Source organism: Nuphar pumila, chromosome 2, assembly GCF_984573655.1.
Source record: "Nuphar pumila chromosome 2, dmNupPumi1.hap1.1, whole genome shotgun sequence".
NCBI classification, from domain to species: Eukaryota; Viridiplantae; Streptophyta; class Magnoliopsida; order Nymphaeales; family Nymphaeaceae; genus Nuphar; species Nuphar pumila.
The window spans coordinates 142,617,697-142,637,126 of NC_143250.1; the positions used below are offsets into that span (position 1 = coordinate 142,617,697).

Sequence of the window (19,430 nt, forward strand, 5' to 3'; positions counted from 1 at the left end):
TAAATATTTCAAAAATAAACTATATCAGTTATATATTATGGAGAGAAGATGGCCAAACACATCACAAATATGATATATAAAAAATATTTAATAAGACAATTTAACATTTTTAAAAAATCATTAATTTTTCAAACACAATAGTCACCACATTGAATAAATGATTTAATTACAGAATAAATAAACAAACTACAATACACTAAAACACACACAAAAGAACCTAAAAATACCCACCAATACTCACCACATTGAAAACATCTCTTGTTTACCTACAATGATACTCAAAATAAGTGTATAAGCTATTAGAATAAGAGTATAATTATAATGTCACTTATGAGCTAAACAAAACACACACAAAACATTAATAAATGTGCTCTGTCTACATATAATGATACTTAAATAAGAGCATAATAGAAGAAAATATACGAGGTAATATTAATCCCAAACAAGGAGTCGTTGGGCTCCCAACGGTCAAAAATAATGCAAATCGGGTAAATACCCGTGGTGAGTAAGTGATGCAAGCGTATCACATGTTATTTAATTTTTTAGATGTAACACTTTATTGTTCACACACTCACTTAGTTGTTGATATTTAGGGTTGCTTCGTTGGAGTTCGGAGATCATGCTGAGCATGATTTTAATGTATATTGAAGTGTTCTTATTTTTTGAGTACGGATTCCATGCTAGGCATGGTAGTAGTTAGTGAGATATTGAAGTGTGTTTGCTGCAGGTACATGTTTGCCATTTGTTTGATATGAATGATTACAATGTATTGCAATGTTTGATGTAATTGTGTCCATGTTTGCATGTAACTTTCAATTTGATTATGACTTTCATGTGAAATTGTATAATGAAAGCATGTTTCAAATTATTGTATCGTGTCATTAATAGTTTGCACATGAAAATATTAAGTTATCAATGCATGCATCAAAATTCTTGTTATTGTATGACATCATATATTGCATGATAAATTTGATATGTTTTTCATCGTAGCATTCTGATTTTTCTCTTTTAATTCGTTAGGCTATTATTCGTAACTTCATAAAAAAATGACTGCAAACCGTGAATGGATGTACCGTAGGATAGTGGACAATGAGTTATCACATGAATATATGGATGGTGTTGACAGTTTTATTGAATTTGCAACGGCAAGTGTCAGTATAGTAGATCTCACAGGTCGGATTAGGTGTCCCTGCAAGATTTGTAAGAATAATTGATTTGTAGAACCTCATGGCGTTAAACATCACCTATACAGGAAGGGTTTTGTGAGTGATTATCAGAACTTGATACGAATGATTCGAATGCATTGCAATACTTGATGTGAATGATTTAAATTATTTGAATGTATTATAATTTATGCAACGAATGATTTGAATTATTGCAATACTTAACGTGAATGATTTGAATTATTTGAATGCATTGTAATACTTGATGCGAATGATTTGAATGCATTATAGTGCTTTATGTGAATGACTTAAATGCATTGTAATACTTGATGCAAATGATTTGAATGCATTGCAATGCTTGATGTAAATGACTTGAATGCATTGTAATACTTGATGTGAATTATTTGAATGTATTGTATGACATATGTTATTTGTTAGAATATGGTTCGTGGAGGTTATAGTGGTCGCTCATCCAGTAGTAGCCAGACTCAGCCTTCATCTTCACGGGCTCCTGTGATAGGTATATCACATAACTAATTGGATGCTTGATTAGTTCAAATGCGCATTCTGAGAATTTCTAATATATTTTTTTACAGATGATGTTGCGCATGTACACGACCCACCTACACCAGTTGATCACACAAGTCAACAGCCAACACAGGAAACAGGATCTTCTCAGGCTGGTACAAGAAGACTCATTCGAATAGTGTATATCGATAATCGACCGTAAGTATTTTGTTTTCAATTATTGCATATCTTATAAATATTTTATATTGATATTTATTATGTAACAATTCATGTGCAGCACGAGGTTTGAGTCACAAGAAGTAGTACGGGAGATTATGAATTCACTTCTTCAACATCTACCAGGACCGGTTGCTCAATAGAAAGAGTACCCAAAGGAGGTGTTAGACAGATTGTGGTCCTCATTCATGGTATACAGTTGTTCCTCATAGTTAATGTGTTTCATATTTAATTTATTTAAGTGATGTCTACTAACTTTCTGAAAATATTTGTAGGCTTCGAATCGCTTCGCAACTACGGTGGAAGAAAATAATGCAAGGAAGGTGTGGCAGAAGGTGGCTGCCAATCGATTTGCAGACATGTTGCACACTATGAAGACTGCAGCAAAAAAAGCATCTGGCGTAGTAGATGATCCATTACTGTGGAAGGGCCATGGCCCTATTACTATTAGGAGAGATTACTGGGATGAAATGTGCGATAAGTGGGCGGGAGATGCCTTTAGAAATCGCTCTGCGAAGGCTGCACAAAATCGATCGAAGATGCCCGAAGCCCATCTACACACAGGTGGATCTAAGACATTTGGGAGTCACATGAAGAAAATGGTAACTCATCAATATATAATATTAATTTTATAAGTATTATTGCAAACTTGTGTACTAAATCTTTTGTCATTTAACTTCGCAGGAAGCAGAAAAAGGAGGCAGTGTACTATATAAGGATGTGTTTGTTGAAACACATAAACGGAAGACCACGAGAGTCTTCGTATCAAAGAAGGCGAGAACGACAACAATATGTATTTATTCTATTAATAATCATTGCAATATATATGCAAGTTATCATAATATTATCATTAATTATTAATGAATACTGTAAACATTATTTTGTAGGAGGCATATGAGCAACAGATGGTAGAGTGATATGGCGATGACGCTACTCAGCATCCATCATTTGATCCTACAACATGGGTGACTGCAGCAGGTGAACCCAAAAAAGGTCGCGTGTTCGGGTTTGAGAGTAATATGAACACTTCACCAGTTATTGCTTCTTCCAATTACGGCTCACCGACTTCTTGCGCCGACATAAGCTCCAAGCAGCAGACTATTCTTTCCGGTGATGATGTACGCCAGATCGTTACAGAATCACTGAATAACTACTTCCATGAAACCGTCACCCCCTTTCTCCGAAATGAGATCAAGGCCGCTGTTTTGGAAAGAGAATCTTCGATTCTAGGTCCCTCTCACGTATAATCACATATTCAGTTTTTTGTCTGCCTTAGAACACATATGAGCATAATCAAATCACATATATAACTTTTTGCCTGCCTTAGAGCACATATGAGCATGCTATAATCACATATTCAGTTTTTTGACTGCCTAAGAACACATATGAGCATGATAGAATTACATATAAAGTTTTTTTGCCTGCCTTAGAACACATATGAGCATGCTATAATCACATATTCAGTTTTTTGATTGCCTAAGAACACATATGAGCATGTTATAATCACATATTCAGTTTTTTGACTGCCTTGACACACATATGAGCATGATAGAATCACATATAGAGTTTTTTTATTGTCTTAGAGCACATATGAGCATGCTATAATAACATATAGAGTTTTTTTATTGCCTTAGAGCACATATGAGCATGCTATAATCACATATAAAGTTTTTTGGCCTGCCTTAGAACACATATGAGCATAATCAAATTACATATATAACTTTTTGCCTGCCTTAGAGCACATATGAGCATAATAGAATAACATATAAAGTTTTTTGTCTGCCTTAGAGAACATATGAGCATGCTATAATAACATATAGAGTTTTTTTATTGCCTTAGAGCACATATGAGCATGCTATAATCACATATAAAATTTTTTATTGCCTTAGAGCACATATGAGCATGCTATAATCACATATAAAGTTTTTTTATTGCCTTAGAGCACATATGAGCATGCTATAATAATATATATAGTTTTTTTATTGCTTTAGAGCACATATGAGAATGCTATATGCACATATAAATTTTTTTGCCTGCCTTAGAACACATATGAGCATAATCAAATCACATATATAACTTTTTGCCTGCCTTAGCACACATATGAGCATGATAGAATCACATATAGAGTTTTTTGCCTGCCTTAAAGCACATATGAGCATGCTATAATAACATATAGAGTTTTTTTATTGCCTTAGAGCACATATGAGCATGCTATAATCACATATAAATTTTTTTGCCTGCCTTAGAGCACATATGAGCATGCTATAATCACATATTTAGTTTTTTGACTGCCTAAGAACACATATGAGCATGATAGAATCACATATAAACTTTTTTTTACTGCATTAGAACACATATGAGCATGCTATAATCACATATTCAGTTTTTTGACTGCCTAAGAACACATATGAGCATGTTATAATCACATATTCAGTTTTTTGACTGCCTTAGCACACATATGAGCATGATAGAATCACATATAGAGTTTTTTTATTGCCTTAGAGCACATATGAGCATGCTATAATAACATATAGAGTTTTTTTATTGCCTTAGAGCACATATGAGCATGTTATAATCACATATAAAGTTTTTTTGCCTGCCTTAGAGCACATATGAGCATGCTATAATCACATATTCAGTTTTTTGACTGCCTAAGAACACATATGAGCATGTTATAATCACATATTCAGTTTTTTGACTACCTTAAAACACATATGAGCATGCACAAATCACATATAGAGTTTTTTTACTACCTTAGAACATATATCATTTATGATATAATCACATATAATTTTTTTTCCTTTGCCTGCCTTAGAGCACATATGAGCATGCTATAATCACATATTCAATTTTTTGACTGACTTAGCACACATACGAGCATGATCGAATCACATATATAGTTTTTTGCTTGCCTTGAAGCACATCTGAGCATGGTAGAATCACATGTAGAGTTTTTCTAGTTGCCTTAGAACACATATGAACATGCTATAATCACATATTCAATTTTTTGACTGCCTTAGCACACATATGAGCATGATAGAATCGCATATAGAGTTTTTTTATTGCCTTAGAACACACATGAGCACATGATAGAATCACATATAATGTGTAATTTATTTCATTATATTTTGTTTATCAATACTGATTGTTGTTTTCTTGTGTAGGTTGATAGCGATAATCAGCGTAGCGGAGCTGAAGGGACAGATGAAGGCAATGAACAAGAAGACGCACAAAATCTTGACGATGATTAGAGAACTGTGTTGAAGAAGTTCTATTTTTTTATGTTTCCTAATTGTAATTGTTGAATTGTAAATAATTAAACTTGTTAATTTTAAGGTGGAACGATTAATTGTTGTAGATTCTTTTTATATGGAATTTTTGTGTGGTTTGTTTTTTATTTACAGGAAATATAAATTGTACAAGAAATATAAATTGTACCGTTCTCTGTATTTAATTTTCAAATAATTTTTTTTAAATTTTTTTTCGTGTTTGCGATGAATTAGCGACAGAACCATCCGTCGCTATTCATATAAATCTAGCGACGGACTAGCGACGGACGTAAATCCGTCGCCAAGCCGTGGTCGCCGTTTAGTACCGGCGGATTAGCGACGGAATACATCGCTCGTTAGTCCATCGCAATTAGCGACGGACCTGGCGACAGAATAAATCCGTCGCCAGTTAGTGTCAAAAAATTCGCGACGTAAGCATAGCGTCGCTTCGTCGTCGCTAATCCGTCGCTATGCCTCTTAGCGACGGATTAGCGACGGAATGTGGTCGTCGCTAATCTACTACTTTGTTGTAGTGTATCCAACGAATACGAAAATCGTCCTCAAGAAGATCCTGCATCGTGCTTGAAATTCTGTAGCAATACCGAATGTGCATCGAACGAAGAGATACGTAAGAAGGTAGGTGTTGCACCCATTGAAAATAAGATGCGAGAGAATCATTTACGGTGGTTTGGACATATTCGGCGAAGGCCTAATGATGCTCCAGTTAGAAGGTTGGAGAAATGGGGAAATATATTAGTTAAAAGAGGTCGGGGTAGGCCTAGGAAGACTTGGATGGAGATGATAGGAAAGGATATGAATGCTTTGAACCTCACCGAGGACATGGCGTTGGATAGAAATGATTGGAGGAAAAGGATTCATGTGGAAGACCCAAAATGAATTTCTTTTTTGGTTCATATCGCTGACCCCAATTGTTTTGGGATGAAGGCGTAGTTGTTGTTGTTGTTGTTGTACCGAATGTGCATCGAACCAATGGATCCCACAAAAGAAGGAAACCCAACAAATATGATCTTGATTTTTTGCTACCCAATCAGACAAATATCCGAATTTGGTTGACATCCGAATCCATTTACATGTAAAAAACAAACAAACAAATCTTATATGAGCTTTTCACCATCCAAATCTGAATCTGAATTTGAATCCGTCTAGCCAACATCCTATTCAAATCCAAACTGTTTACATCCCTAATTCTAATATATATGGAATCCATCTAAGTGGATTGGATTTCAGATATCTGTTAAGTGTTTATAGGAAGGATACATAATCTGGATCCTGAGTCTTTTTTTATATATTTATACGGAGAAACCAACCCCCAGGAACAAAGACCTATCTGCGCTGGCTTTGGCTACTGTGCGTGCCATTACTGTCCTGGTACGGTAAACTGGATCCTGAGTTTGGATCTACATAATCATATCGACCCACAGTGCTGTCTTCTTGGCAGTTTGAAATGGCAGGTGGAAACGATCACATCACTTGATATCTGCTTTTTGGATGGACCTAAAAAGGGTTATCCATTTTGACAAAACACAAAGGGCAGAATTATATCCGTAGGGCACCAAGGAATGGCTGCAATTCTTCATGGTCCACCAACCACAAAAAAATATCGTCCACAAACACAAAATTTTAAACAAGAAAAACCTAAAGCACACGTTTTGGAGTCTTAATTATACCAACCTGAAATATATATTTTTTGTATATTTAAAAACATATACTTTTTTTTTAGAATAATTAAAAACTTATCTTTAAGTTTTTTCTTGGGTATTATAAATAACCAAAAAATATTGTTCCCTTGATTAACCAACTATTTTCTAAGATTTACAATTTACCACTATATTGATACGGGCCTTTCGTTTGACAAACAAGAACCAAGAACACCAAGATTAGTAAGTAAGATCAATCATCATATCCCCAAATTTCTTGTTGGTCACTAACATATTGGCTAGAATCAATTTTGAAAATGACGAGACCAAACCAAGCCCAGCCGCTTGATGAGACCAAACCAAGCGGAACCGAGCCGAGCTACCAGCCCTAAATTGATGAATGAGAACTCTTGTGGAGCATGAAAGAACCCATGCACTTTCTTGTGCCCAAGTACAAGAAAGTGAAAAAATCTTCCCATACAAAAAGAAAGTATAAGAGTTTTTTTTTTAGGGAAAGAAAAACACTAAATTAAAACCTCATGAAACATTACATGGTAGTGGTGCAAGAGTTAGTTAAGATAACTTAATCACCAGCTAGTGGCTGCTAAATTAGGGTTCTAGCCTTCAAAGATTGACTAGGGAGCTAGGCTTTTACCTAACTACTATGGCCCCAAAATCAACCTACTTCTTGTTGGGCAATGAGATAAAGTTTGGTGGATGAAGAACTGCCATCTAGTCCATAAAGTTTGTTTGGGGTTAGGAAAGGAGAGCCACTAATGCAAGCTCATTACAACTAGACCAATTCAAAGCAAGTAGCCCCATTTCTCCATCTAACCCAGCTTGACTTTGACCGAATTGCGAGTCAGTCCACAACATAATCCATACAGGTCACACACAAAAAAAGTCAATGGAGGCTCAAATAGGTGATCTGTTTCTTCTGGACCAACTTCGAATTCGATGGAATGGGTTGAGCAAAGAAGCTCCATTCATTATCAAACCCAGCTCGTTTCGGCCGAGTTACAAATTGGTCCATGACAGTACCTACAAAGGCTAAGGAAAAAAAAAAGATCAATGGAGACTAGGACCAGACCTAGGCTCAGTCATAATGCACCACCAACCATCTTGGTCCTTGACCAAGGCTAGTGGTGTTTTCGTAATATTTTAAAAAAGCTATTTTCAAGCTAGAGAGAAAAACTTTTATCCGTCCAAAGAACGACTGAACCACTGATAAAAACTTTTGCCTGTGGAAAATAGAAAGAAAAAAGAAAAGAAAGGATCCAATTGAATAGTCGATCTACTACCCATTAGATTTCTCGCAAAATTAATCGAATTTGCTCTCGTTTCTTTTCTCTCCTCTTATTGGCAATGTTGGCATGCAGAGTCTCCCCTTCTTTCTACTGCTTTCTTCGTCTCAGGAGCGGCCGGGTCACCGTTGAGTTGAACTATGGCTCCTTCATGTTCCCGGCTGCCGGAAATTCGGTTAATCGGGCGTTTCTCCGATGGAGAAAAAGTGGGTATCGGCTAAAATCGACCCCTGAATCAGGTGTTTCGAGTTCCGTCGCTTCTCATTTGGATTTGGACTCCCAGGTAAATATTTTACTTATCTCTGCATTTTATGGAAAAATTTATGGAAAATTTCGTGATTTTTTGTTGTGGTGTGCTTCATTTTCGGTTTTTATGAAGATGGGTGTTGATATTTTCGTGGATATAATGAGTTATGTCGTTCTTTATGAGTTTTGAGCTCGTGATTATGGGTGATTCTGTTCGTTTCCATGGTTATTGCACTAATTGTTCATAGTCGGTGCAGGAAAATAATTCACTGAAACATAGTTTTGATTCTTTGGTTCTAATGTAATGTTTGTTGGGTACTCTAAAAGAGCACTAGTTGATGTTTGTGTTTACCTATATGGCGTTCTTTCAACCTTCGGAGGGTTTAACTTTTTGACGTGTTCTCGTAACTTTCTGAGGATCTGAACTTAATTTTCATGTTGCTGCTGCTGTCATTTATGAGATGCAAGGAATCGATTATTTTTTATCTCAAACTGTTAGTCATCGTTCTGTATGGATCATCTGTAATCAGTCATATATTTTAATTCTTTTCGCTCATTATTTATTATAAGGCAATGACAGCTAGTTCTCATGTTGTTTTAGTGCTTACCTTTCTTGAGCCACAATAAACTCTTGTTTTGGATTTTACGTTTCTACAAATGTCTATTGATATGGATGGACTTGTCAATTAAAAACTTCTTTTGTATGCCATACAGAAATTTTACTTTCCAGACTTTTCCCAATTACTATGGGTTGGCCCTCTTCCTGGGGATCTTGCTGAAGTTGAGGCATACTGTAGAATATTTAGAGCAGCAGAGCAGCTTCATAGTGCTATAATGGAAATTTTATGCAATCCAGAAACAGGAGAATGTGCTGTTTCTTATAAGACTGCATCTAAAGATTTGCTGTCGCTGGAAGAGAATATTGCAGTTGCTCTAGGATGCATGGCGGCACTGCTTAACAGGGCAAGAGAGGATGTTCTTGCAGGAAGATCTTCTGTCATGATGTCGTTTCAAGGTTCAGATGTGAATGTATTGGATGGTAATCTTCCACCTCTTGCAAGGTTCAGAGACGAAATGAAAAAGTGTAGCAAGAATTTACAGGAAGCTCTTGAGCACTATTTTTCAGCTTTTGATAATCGGAGTGACTATATATGGAGGAAATTGCAGAGGTTGAAGAATATTTGCTATGATGCAGGTTTCCCACGGGTAGATGATTTCCCTTGCCAAGCGTTATTTGCAAATTGGACCCCTGTATATTTATCTGCTAGAAAGGAGGATATTGATGTTAAAGAGTCCGATGTATCTTTTTGGAAAGGTGGTCGGGTGACAGATGAAGGCTTGAATTGGCTAATAGACAAGGGATTTAAGACAATTGTAGATCTTAGGGCAGAGGACGTGAAGGATGATAGTTATCAAGCTTCTCTGGAGCTTGCTGTTTCGTGTGGAAACATTAAGCTGGTGAAGTTTCCTGTTGAAGTTGGAAATGCACCCTCAATGGATCAGGTTGAGGAATTTGCGTCTTTAGTGTCAGATTCCAATACCAGGCCACTTTATCTTCATAGTCAAGAAGGAGTTTGGCGAACTGCTGCTATGGTCTCAAGATGGAGGCAGTATGTTACTCGGCCTACTTCATCTTTTCATAGTCCCACCGTAACTCCATTGGAAAATAGTGAGACAATTGAGAGGTCAAACATACACATTGAAAATGTTACTCCTGGAGAAGGCCTGGGAAACACGATAGAATCTGAAAATGGTTCAATGAAGAAACATTTAGAAACTACTTCGGTTTCCATAGAAAGTTACCCAGAACAAATATCTTTTACCCATGACTGTCAGAGTGAAAATGGGACAGTTGATGGTTACAGTAATGGATCTGTTAGTGGCACAGACACTATTGGTACCAAAGGTAATGAGAATTATTTGTGGGAAATTGATCCACTTAAGACTCAGGTTCCATCTTGTAATATTTTCTCGAAAAGAGAAATGACTGATTTTCTCAAGAGTAGAAAAGTATCACCTAAAACCTTTCTTAATCACCAAAAGAACAGGTTTGATACATGGTCTTTTTCAAGAATTAATCGTACACGTAGAAAAAACCAGAGTCATTTGGGGAATGTCAAACCTGAGGCTTCAAATGGCACTGTTGGAGATATTAAATTGTCTTCTGATCTTAATGTTGTTTATAACAGCACAGAAAAAGACCTAAGTAATAATGGCTCTGCTTCTTATGAGGGAAATGACAGTGTTAACACCGAGCAAAGGATCTCCAGCATAGTAACAGATGATCCAAGAAAGGATATAGCATCAGTTGCCTCAAGAGGCCAAACTGAAAATGGAGCTAATTCATCCATGGCATCATCATCAAAAATTAATGGTTTGGATCTTGTTGATGGGAATATGTGTGCTTCAGCAACTGGAGTTGTAAGGGTTCAGTCAAGAAAGAAGGCAGAGATGTTCCTGGTTCGTACTGATGGGTTCTCTTGCACAAGGGAAAAGGTGACTGAATCATCACTAGCCTTTACACATCCTAGCACCCAGCAACAGATGCTTATGTGGAAATCATCTCCAAAGACTGTTTTGTTGTTGAAGAAGTTGGGGGATGAGCTCATGGAGGAAGCCAAAGAGGTAAGCTCAACCTTCTAATTATATGAGCTTCTAGGTGGGTGTTTATAGTATTTTTATTTTTGAAAGTGTTGAATGGAAGTACCTTTGCCTGTTAGTGATATCAATAGATTTGGTTTATAGTTTTGAATATGTAAGAATGGATATGAGATAATGCCACTATCATGTTCAATGCCAACTGCCAAGTACTAGAACACTGGCTCATTTGGAAGTTGGTGGTTGAGAATTCAACTGATATGATTGATGCACGGATCTACCTGTGATAGTGTTTTCATCAACTTATAGTGAGAAGTTGAGGGTCATAACTTTGTTGTCATTGCTGTTGATAAAAGAAAGATCTATTGGTTCAGAACTTCAGATTAACTTGAAAGATCTTCAAACCAGGCTAAAAATGGCTTGTTTTCATCAACATGACTTTGTTATCACTGCTGTTGATAAAATAAAGAGTTAAAGTTTTGTGAAAGTTGACCTATTTACTCCTCTTTCAGGTTACCATGCAAAAATCCAGTTTCTTTGTGTAATTTGCAGGCCAGGCACATATAACTTCAGATGATATAGTGATCTTAATATCTGTCTTTTGATAATGCCACTGCTGAGTCCTGTTACCATATCCTTGGCTGAGTTGAGCCCTTTGGCAATCTTTACATCATCCACACTAGCCTTCTGTTTTCTTTTGTACACTCATTTCATCATTTGGAACTTGCTACATTCATGCCAAGAGGATCACCAGTCTCTCAAAAATGAACACTATGATGGGACCCATTTTATGATGACTTGGTGCTGAACCAAGAGAATATACTGATGTCACCAAATCGACATTTTCACCCCTAGAGTGAATAATTACCAAGAATGGAATCTACCTGGCAGGGGATAGAAACATAAATAAATGACTAGTGAATAAACCAAGAACTATCAAATTAGACAAACAAATACAATAATAAAATTCTACAAATCCTTGAACTACAGTGGGGAGATGTTTAGATAATTCAGCATACTTCATTTCTGCTATGAAAACTATAAAATGATGAAAGAAGGCATGCCAAGATTCTTAGAAAACAACCATATTCCCTCTCTTCTGTATGTGGAAACTGTAATTTGAGTGAAGTACACTTAGGAATACGATCTTACTATATTAAGAAGCATAAAAATGTAGAGAAGTTAGTGTTTTATGAGATTGTTTCTAATTGAACTTTATAATGATAATGGAACTAAAAGCTTAGTCAGGGAAAAATGTTATTGGAGAGAAGTGAAAATTGGGAAAGAGAACTGAAAATAATAGTCGAAGAAAGCTGTAAAAAAATGTTAGAGGTCATTATTAGGGAACACGTTCAATGTTTAATAAAGAATGTCTGTTTCTTGAGGATAGAAACTTTGAGATGCATTTATGGAGGATTTTACAGGGGCGTCACTTACAATAAGTTAGATTTTCTAATATTTGTACTCTTCAATGCTTGGAGAGTACTAAAAATGCTTTCAAGGGGCAACTTTGTCCTTGTTTGTTGTATACAACAGAGATTCTTCTCTGATTTTGTTTTTGTTGACCTTCAGCTAACTTGTCAACTAATCAGTTGTCAGCTCATCTCTATCCTTTGGGTTCAGCATTGAAACTGTATATTACTAAACATACACTTATCTTCTGTGATTATACTCGCATTCTGATTTAACACGTGCAATCTTGGGATCTATCAGCTATGCTTAGCTCTTTAGCAGTTCATTACTGGTGATGGAGGGCTCAGCCATTCCACATCTAAACTAAACCACTCATAGATTTAAGACTCAATTCATATGCGCATGAAGTTGGTACATCTTGCTGAAGAATCTTCCTGGTATATACTGCATGCTATTAACATCTAATTTAGGCTGGTGTACCAATTTATTGATTGAAGACTAATATTAGATAAAACTTAACTTTAGCCTTGACACAGAAAGTCACTTGATGACATCTGCTGTACATTTTTGCTCCTATAGATATGTTTGTGCCCATCCAAAGAATGGGCTCATTTTGACTTTGCAAAAAAAAAAATGCACAACATCCTTATTATGAAACATTATTCTATGGAACTGTTTGATTCCTTTGTTGGTTATCTAATTTTAGCTCTATCTTTTTAATTTTTAGGTGGCATCTTTTCTGCACTATCAAGAGAAAATGAATGTTCTTGTGGAACCTGATCTGCATGATATATTTGCAAGAATCCCTGGATTTGGGTTTATTCAGACCTTTTATATCCAAGATACCAGGTGTACAATCTATTCTTACAAAAACTGACTTTTCTCTTGTATTGAAGGCAGCGTGAAAATAATTGTTGTAACTTTGATGCAGTGACCTTCATGAGAGAGTTGATTTTGTTGCATGCCTGGGGGGTGATGGGGTTATACTGCATGCATCCAATTTATTCAGGGGTGCTGTTCCTCCTGTAGTCTCATTTAATCTTGGCTCCCTTGGATTTCTTACGTCACATACTGTAGGTTCCATAGTTTCATTTCTATGTTAAAGCTTTTTATTCTAGAATTTCAATCTTAGTATGGTATTATTTGGATGTACAGTTTGAATCTTACAGGCATGACTTGAGGGCAATTATACATGAAAACCACACAATGGAAGGAGTCTATATTACTCTTAGAATGCGGCTTAGATGTGAGATTTTTCGAAATGGAAAAGCTATGCCTGGAAAAGTATTTGATGTCCTGAATGAAGTTGTTGTGGATCGTGGTTCTAATCCATACCTGTCTAAAATTGAATGTTATGAACATAACAGGCTTATAACTAAAGTAAGTAGCTGGTTTTTTTGGTCAAGCTAATCCTTGTTAAATACCATATTCTTTTTGCTTTGTGGAATAATTTTGCACACATAGGATGACTTCTGGATTTTACTCCTGGCTTCTTTTACATAGACTATTGTATTTTATATTTTGCATTTGACTGTTTTTTCCCAGGTGCAAGGTGATGGAGTCATTGTAGCCACACCAACTGGGAGTACTGCTTACTCTACAGCAGCAGGAGGTTCTATGGTGAGGATCCTATCAAAATTTTGATTCTTTTCTTTGGATTCTAGGTTGTAAAGCACCTAATTCAAGTTTGTATATTTACTGACAACAGTAGAATTGGCTAAAAATGTATGATATATAAGTTAAGGTGCAATGTTTCTGGCGCCTAAATTTGTTCCATGATGAATGATCATTTTTCTAAATTTGATGTTTTGTAACACAAAAGAAGTCCAAGCTAAAGCTGGCATTACATTTGCAGAAAAATGCAGATGCTGGAATCTGGATTATTGAGAGCTAGTGAAGCTCAACTAACTCTCCATGATACTAGATATTGGTCTATGACATTCAGCTGAACAAGCATAGGACAAATTTTTCATTTGCATTCTATATTTTCTGCAAAGTCAGTTAAAAAGAAATTAAAGCTGTTAGATGGACACATTTACATGTGTTGTGGAACATGTAGGGCTCCTCTGAGCCCACTGTTTGGAATTTGTTCAAACCTTACCATGATCTTCTGTTTTCTCTCAGAGGGTCTGTTTTGATTGGTGTTAAAGACCTGGTAAACTGGCTGTACATTTTCAAATTTTATATTTCTTAGCTGGATTTCTAGTTAGAAGTCAGTTGCAAGTTGGGAACCTCTCTCAGCCTTGCATACTTGTGTCCACATGACACCACACTGACATCTGATACAACTTGACTGTTCAGTAAATGGACTCTACATTTTCAAAATTTATATTTCTTAGCTGGATTTCTAGTTGGAAGTCAGTGACAAGTTGGGAACCTCTCTCAACCTTGCGGACTTATGTTCATGTGACACTACACTATCCAGTATAACTTGACTGTTCATGGCTCAACCTGGCGAACACTTCATGAGTATTCTTTTTTTCTTTTTAATGATTTAGCATCTTTATTTTTTTATTAATTGTTGTTTTTCTTTTATTCTGTTTATTCATATTCTTACAGCCCTTGATGCTTAACCTGGAAGTTTGTAATTGTGTTTTAGGAAGTTGTTACATTGGTACATAAGTACATACACGTACACATACACACACACAGAGTCATGCACACATGCACACGTGCAGGGGACTGGCTGGATGACTTGCTCTATCTTCAATCTTTGTTCTAGATTTTACCTATCAAAATGTCTATTGGGCATTGGAACTTGTCACATTTCCAATGTAAGTTGATACTTTCAGAAGTTTGGATAGCTATCGGTTCTTGAGAAATGGCTATCTAAAGAGGCATCTGTGTTGTTTGTTGTCGTTCTGATTATTTAGTAATCTACTTGATATGCAGGTGCATCCGAATGTTCCATGCATGCTATTTACACCTATTTGCCCACATTCCCTGTCATTTAGGCCTGTGATACTTCCAGATTCTGCCAGATTTGAATTAAAAGTGAGTACACTGTTCATTGGATCAAACTTTCACATTTAGTTCTTTGATATGCACTAGTGTTTCATTTTATTTCTCTTCAAAATGTATTAATTTTTCTCCTTGCAAATATAACTACCAGATTCTGACATATGTCAATAACTACCATGTTCTGATACCATCTATTACCTATGTTGACGCCTTGTCTGTATCAACCCTGAAGAGTTTGGTGAGTTGACACATAAGATGAGATGCTAGTTTACAACGGATGTGATATATAAACTCCGATATTTGTTATTTTGTTGCACAAGGCTGCTTTTTTCATCATGAACTTTTCCCTGGTTGACCTTAAATAAGCTGCAAATTATGGCTTAATGGACGAAAGCACCTTGAAAATGTTGCATGTGGTGATTATTACAAAATGGAACTAACTTTTAGGGGCACATACAAGGTACAATACATCATTCATTGTAGTAAAAAACATTATGCTTGTAGCTTAGTAGCATGAGAATTAGGATTATTTGCTATATTGGGACCTATTGCAGTCTTCAGATACTTATTCTATGGTTATTGAAAGTAGCCGTGTGCAATGGAAGTTGCTCCTTTTGTCCATAAATCTCTGTTATTAATCTTCACAGGGTTATCAATTGAAGAAAACTAGAATAGTTGAGCTGCTGCTCATTTCGTTTTTGTCAGTAGAATGCACATGTTTCAAAATTTGTTTCTGGGCAAAGGGACCATGACCTTTACGATCCAGCTCACACTTGACCTAATAAAGAACAGTATAAAGTTCCTTGCTGCTTTTATATCTATAAATTGTATGTATGCTTTGCTCTTGTAATATATGATTGCATCATACATCATACTTCATCTGAACTTCTGCTTTCATGGACCCAACAATCAAAAAGTAGAAAAAAGTAGTTCACTGCATGTACCTTTGTGGTTTCATTGTGGATCATGGTAGGTCTATATCAAGTTGAATGTGTCACATTATTCTCTTCACTAGTGAGAATTCGTGTTCAAAGTACACTAATATGTCTAGGACTGGTAAACAAGCTGAGCTTGGGCTGTTTGGGCTTGGCTCATGAGCTTGTTAAGAGTCGAGCCAAGCCGAGCTTTATGAGCAGATCATGATTTAAGTGTTTTTTAAAGATTAAAATATTAAAAATATGTATAATGTATAAAACATATGTAATATGCATTTTATGTATAATATATATGTATAACGTATATAATTTATAAATATATAATATGTAGAACAAGCCTATATGAGCTGAGCCAAGCTTGCCATGTTTGTGCTTGGCTCGTTTACCTAAATGAGCTGGCTCATAGCTCGGCTCACGGAGCTCAATTTCTGGGCCAAGCCGAGTTTCTCACGAGCTGAGCTGAGCCGAATGGCAAGCTGCTCATCTCGTTAACCAGGCGTAAGTATGGCCAGTCATATAAAATTCATTTTTTGGATCTCATGCGGCAATATGTCTTACCAATGTATGGGCAATGCAGATACCTGAAGATGCACGAAGTAATGCTTGGGTTTCATTTGATGGGAAGAGAAGACAGCAGCTCTCAAGGGGTGACTCTGTTCAGATATGCATGAGCCAGCACCCATTACCAACCGTTAACAAATCTGATCAGACGGGAGACTGGTTCCATAGCTTAGTTCGCTGCCTAAACTGGAACGAGAGACTGGATCAGAAAGCCTTATAGGCTCAGATAATACTCGCCAACTTATCATCAGCTGCTGTAAATATCCTGTATATGTTTATGTAAGTTGCAGCAAATCATTAATTATAGTTACTCCGCTTGTATCTATAGCAGAAAAAGAAAATGAAATCATGAGTTTTTCTTTTTTTTCCCTTAGCTCTCAGTGTACTCAGTTTTGATGCATGATTCCCCTTACAGTTGATCAAGTCACTGATGTTAAAATAAGCTTCTAATATATATATATATATATATATATATAAAACTGGAATACCTTCCAATCATTTTACATTGTAATAGGAGTCAGCCCATTGGGGGCTGACTGTTTATTTTTTGTTTTTATAATTTACCTTTTGTACCATGATTGAGACAGCTCCAACTACCTGTTGGAGCTGCTCCCAATGGTCACAAATGTGACGGTTGAGTTGGGCTGCTCCCTATGTTCCTTGTCTATTATAAATAGGGCTTCAAGCCCTTGTGTACTTCAATGCCTTTTGAGCATTTTATGCAATACAAAAACTTTTATTTGACCGTTGCATGGGTAGTGTGGCTTGATCAATCAAGTGTTATTCTTGTTGGTTGTATTATTGGAAGTCCATAAGGGACACTTGTTTGCTTTTGTTTCTTGCATTAGATGGTATCAGAGCTTTGGTGCTCTTGAGTTGTTATTTATTCGGAAAGGCTAAGAAGAGGATCGTGAGATTGGTGAAGCATCAGTTCGTAGGATCGTTGCATTGGGAAGCACACTATTAAAGATCTCCTCAACAAAAATTTTGCTATCTTTTTTTATATCTCTCTTCCTCTCTCTCTCTCTCTCTCTCTCTCTCTCTCTCTCTCTCTCTCTTTCTCACTATTGTAAAACATGGAGGTTGAAAGAAAAGTGATCGTCTATATTCCTGTGCGACTCAATGATACTAACTACCTCGTGCGACTCAATGATACTAACTATGTGATGTGGGCATCCTTAGTGAAATATAAAATATAGGAAAAGGGTCTATGGGGTTTAATTGATGGCACCGAAAGAGCGCCTAAACTTATACTTACCAAGATTAAGAATGAAAAGGAAGTGATTCTTAAAGAATAAGAAATGTTTAAGGTCATCATCGGATATAAGAAAAAATGAAAAGAATTGAGGATTGGTCATTCCAAGATAATTGGATGACTCATCAATAGTGTTGATATAAAAAAAATGCTCTAGTTTAGCGAAATTTGACTTTGCTAGTGATGCATAAAAGTATCTTAAAGATATGTATAGTCTTAAGGATATTGCTCACATATGCAATGCGTAAAATAAAGTGAGAACTATGATCCAATGAGAGATGAACATTAAAGAATATTATAATACGCTCTCTCTTCTTTGAGATTAATTGACTATTATAAAGCCAAAATGACATTGCCCCCAAGATGTAAAACTTCGTTAAAAACAAATTAGAACAAAGTATTTCTATCAATTTGTTAATGAGTTTAAACCCAAATTTGAAGGGACCAAGTCGACCCTTCTTCATAGAGGAGGTATACATATCATAGTTGAAACTCTTGAAGAGTTAACTATGGAGGAAAATAGATTAAAAAAATCATCCACTTCAAAGGATAAAGAATCCATGCTTGCTATGTTAAAGTCCAGAAATCATACTAAGAGTTATAAACCTCCTCACTTTCTAAGAAATAATGAGAATGAAAAAAATTTCAATGACTATAGAAGAAGTCAAAATGATAAAAGAGTTGATCATGAATACAAAAAGAGTGGCAAAATAATATGTTATCATTGCTATGAGCTGGGACACATCAAGCCTTTTTGCGCCAAAAGAATGAAAGAAGATCAAAGAGATGATAAAAATGTAGCTTCAGTGGGACCATCTTTTGAAAGAAATGGTGTAGACGACTCCAAATGCATCGGCTCATTATCCTTGGCACAACTCATGGAGGCACTCCAACTAATGTTTCAAAATCAAATTTCTTCATTCTCGAGGGACAATCATATCCATAAGTGGTGACTTCGATAAGACTTCTTGGATTTTTTATTCCGGTGCTTATTTTTGTATTACCCAAATGAGTTCATATTATCTGAATGTCATATTAACCCAAATGATTCTTATGTTTCAACCGACGATGAAACTTTCTTAAAAAGTAAAAGTTAAAATTGAATTTAAACCTCTTATCCATTTTTCAAATTGTGAATCATGAATGTAAAATTTTGTTTTCATCTAATGATTGTTTAATACAGGATCTCCAGTCTGGAAAGTCGATTGGGCGAAGTCATAGAAGAGGAAATCTCTATGTTATAGACAATCTTGAATTATCAAAATATATTTTTTATAATTTTGTGAAAAAAAAGATATAAAAATTTGGTACAAAAGACTAGGA

At 35.9% G+C, this 19,430-nt stretch overlaps 1 protein-coding gene across 1 annotated transcript; it reads left to right on the plus strand.

Annotated features, from left to right (window-relative positions):
- Positions 1–8,060: 8,060 nt before the first annotated feature.
- NADK2 (NAD kinase 2) lies at positions 8,061–17,222 on the plus strand. The gene is made up of 8 exons (XM_089997002.1): positions 8,061–8,421; positions 9,099–11,009; positions 13,123–13,244; positions 13,327–13,468; positions 13,551–13,775; positions 13,941–14,015; positions 15,288–15,389; positions 16,869–17,222. The coding sequence occupies exons 1-8, from the start codon at positions 8,200–8,202 to the stop codon at positions 17,070–17,072; spliced, it is 3,003 nt and encodes a 1,000-aa protein (XP_089853128.1). The 5' UTR covers positions 8,061–8,199; the 3' UTR covers positions 17,073–17,222.
- Positions 17,223–19,430: the final 2,208 nt, after the last annotated feature.

Bases quoted from the DNA above. Each gene is read 5' to 3' on its own strand.
- NADK2 (XM_089997002.1), top strand. From the start codon at position 8,200: ATGTTGGCATGCAGAGTCTCCCCTTCTTTCTACTGCTTTCTTCGTCTC. The intron at 13,469-13,550 runs GTAGGTTCCATA...TTGGATGTACAG, and splicing joins GATTTCTTACGTCACATACT to TTTGAATCTTACAGGCATGA. The intron at 13,776-13,940 runs GTAAGTAGCTGG...GTTTTTTCCCAG, and splicing joins ATAACAGGCTTATAACTAAA to GTGCAAGGTGATGGAGTCAT.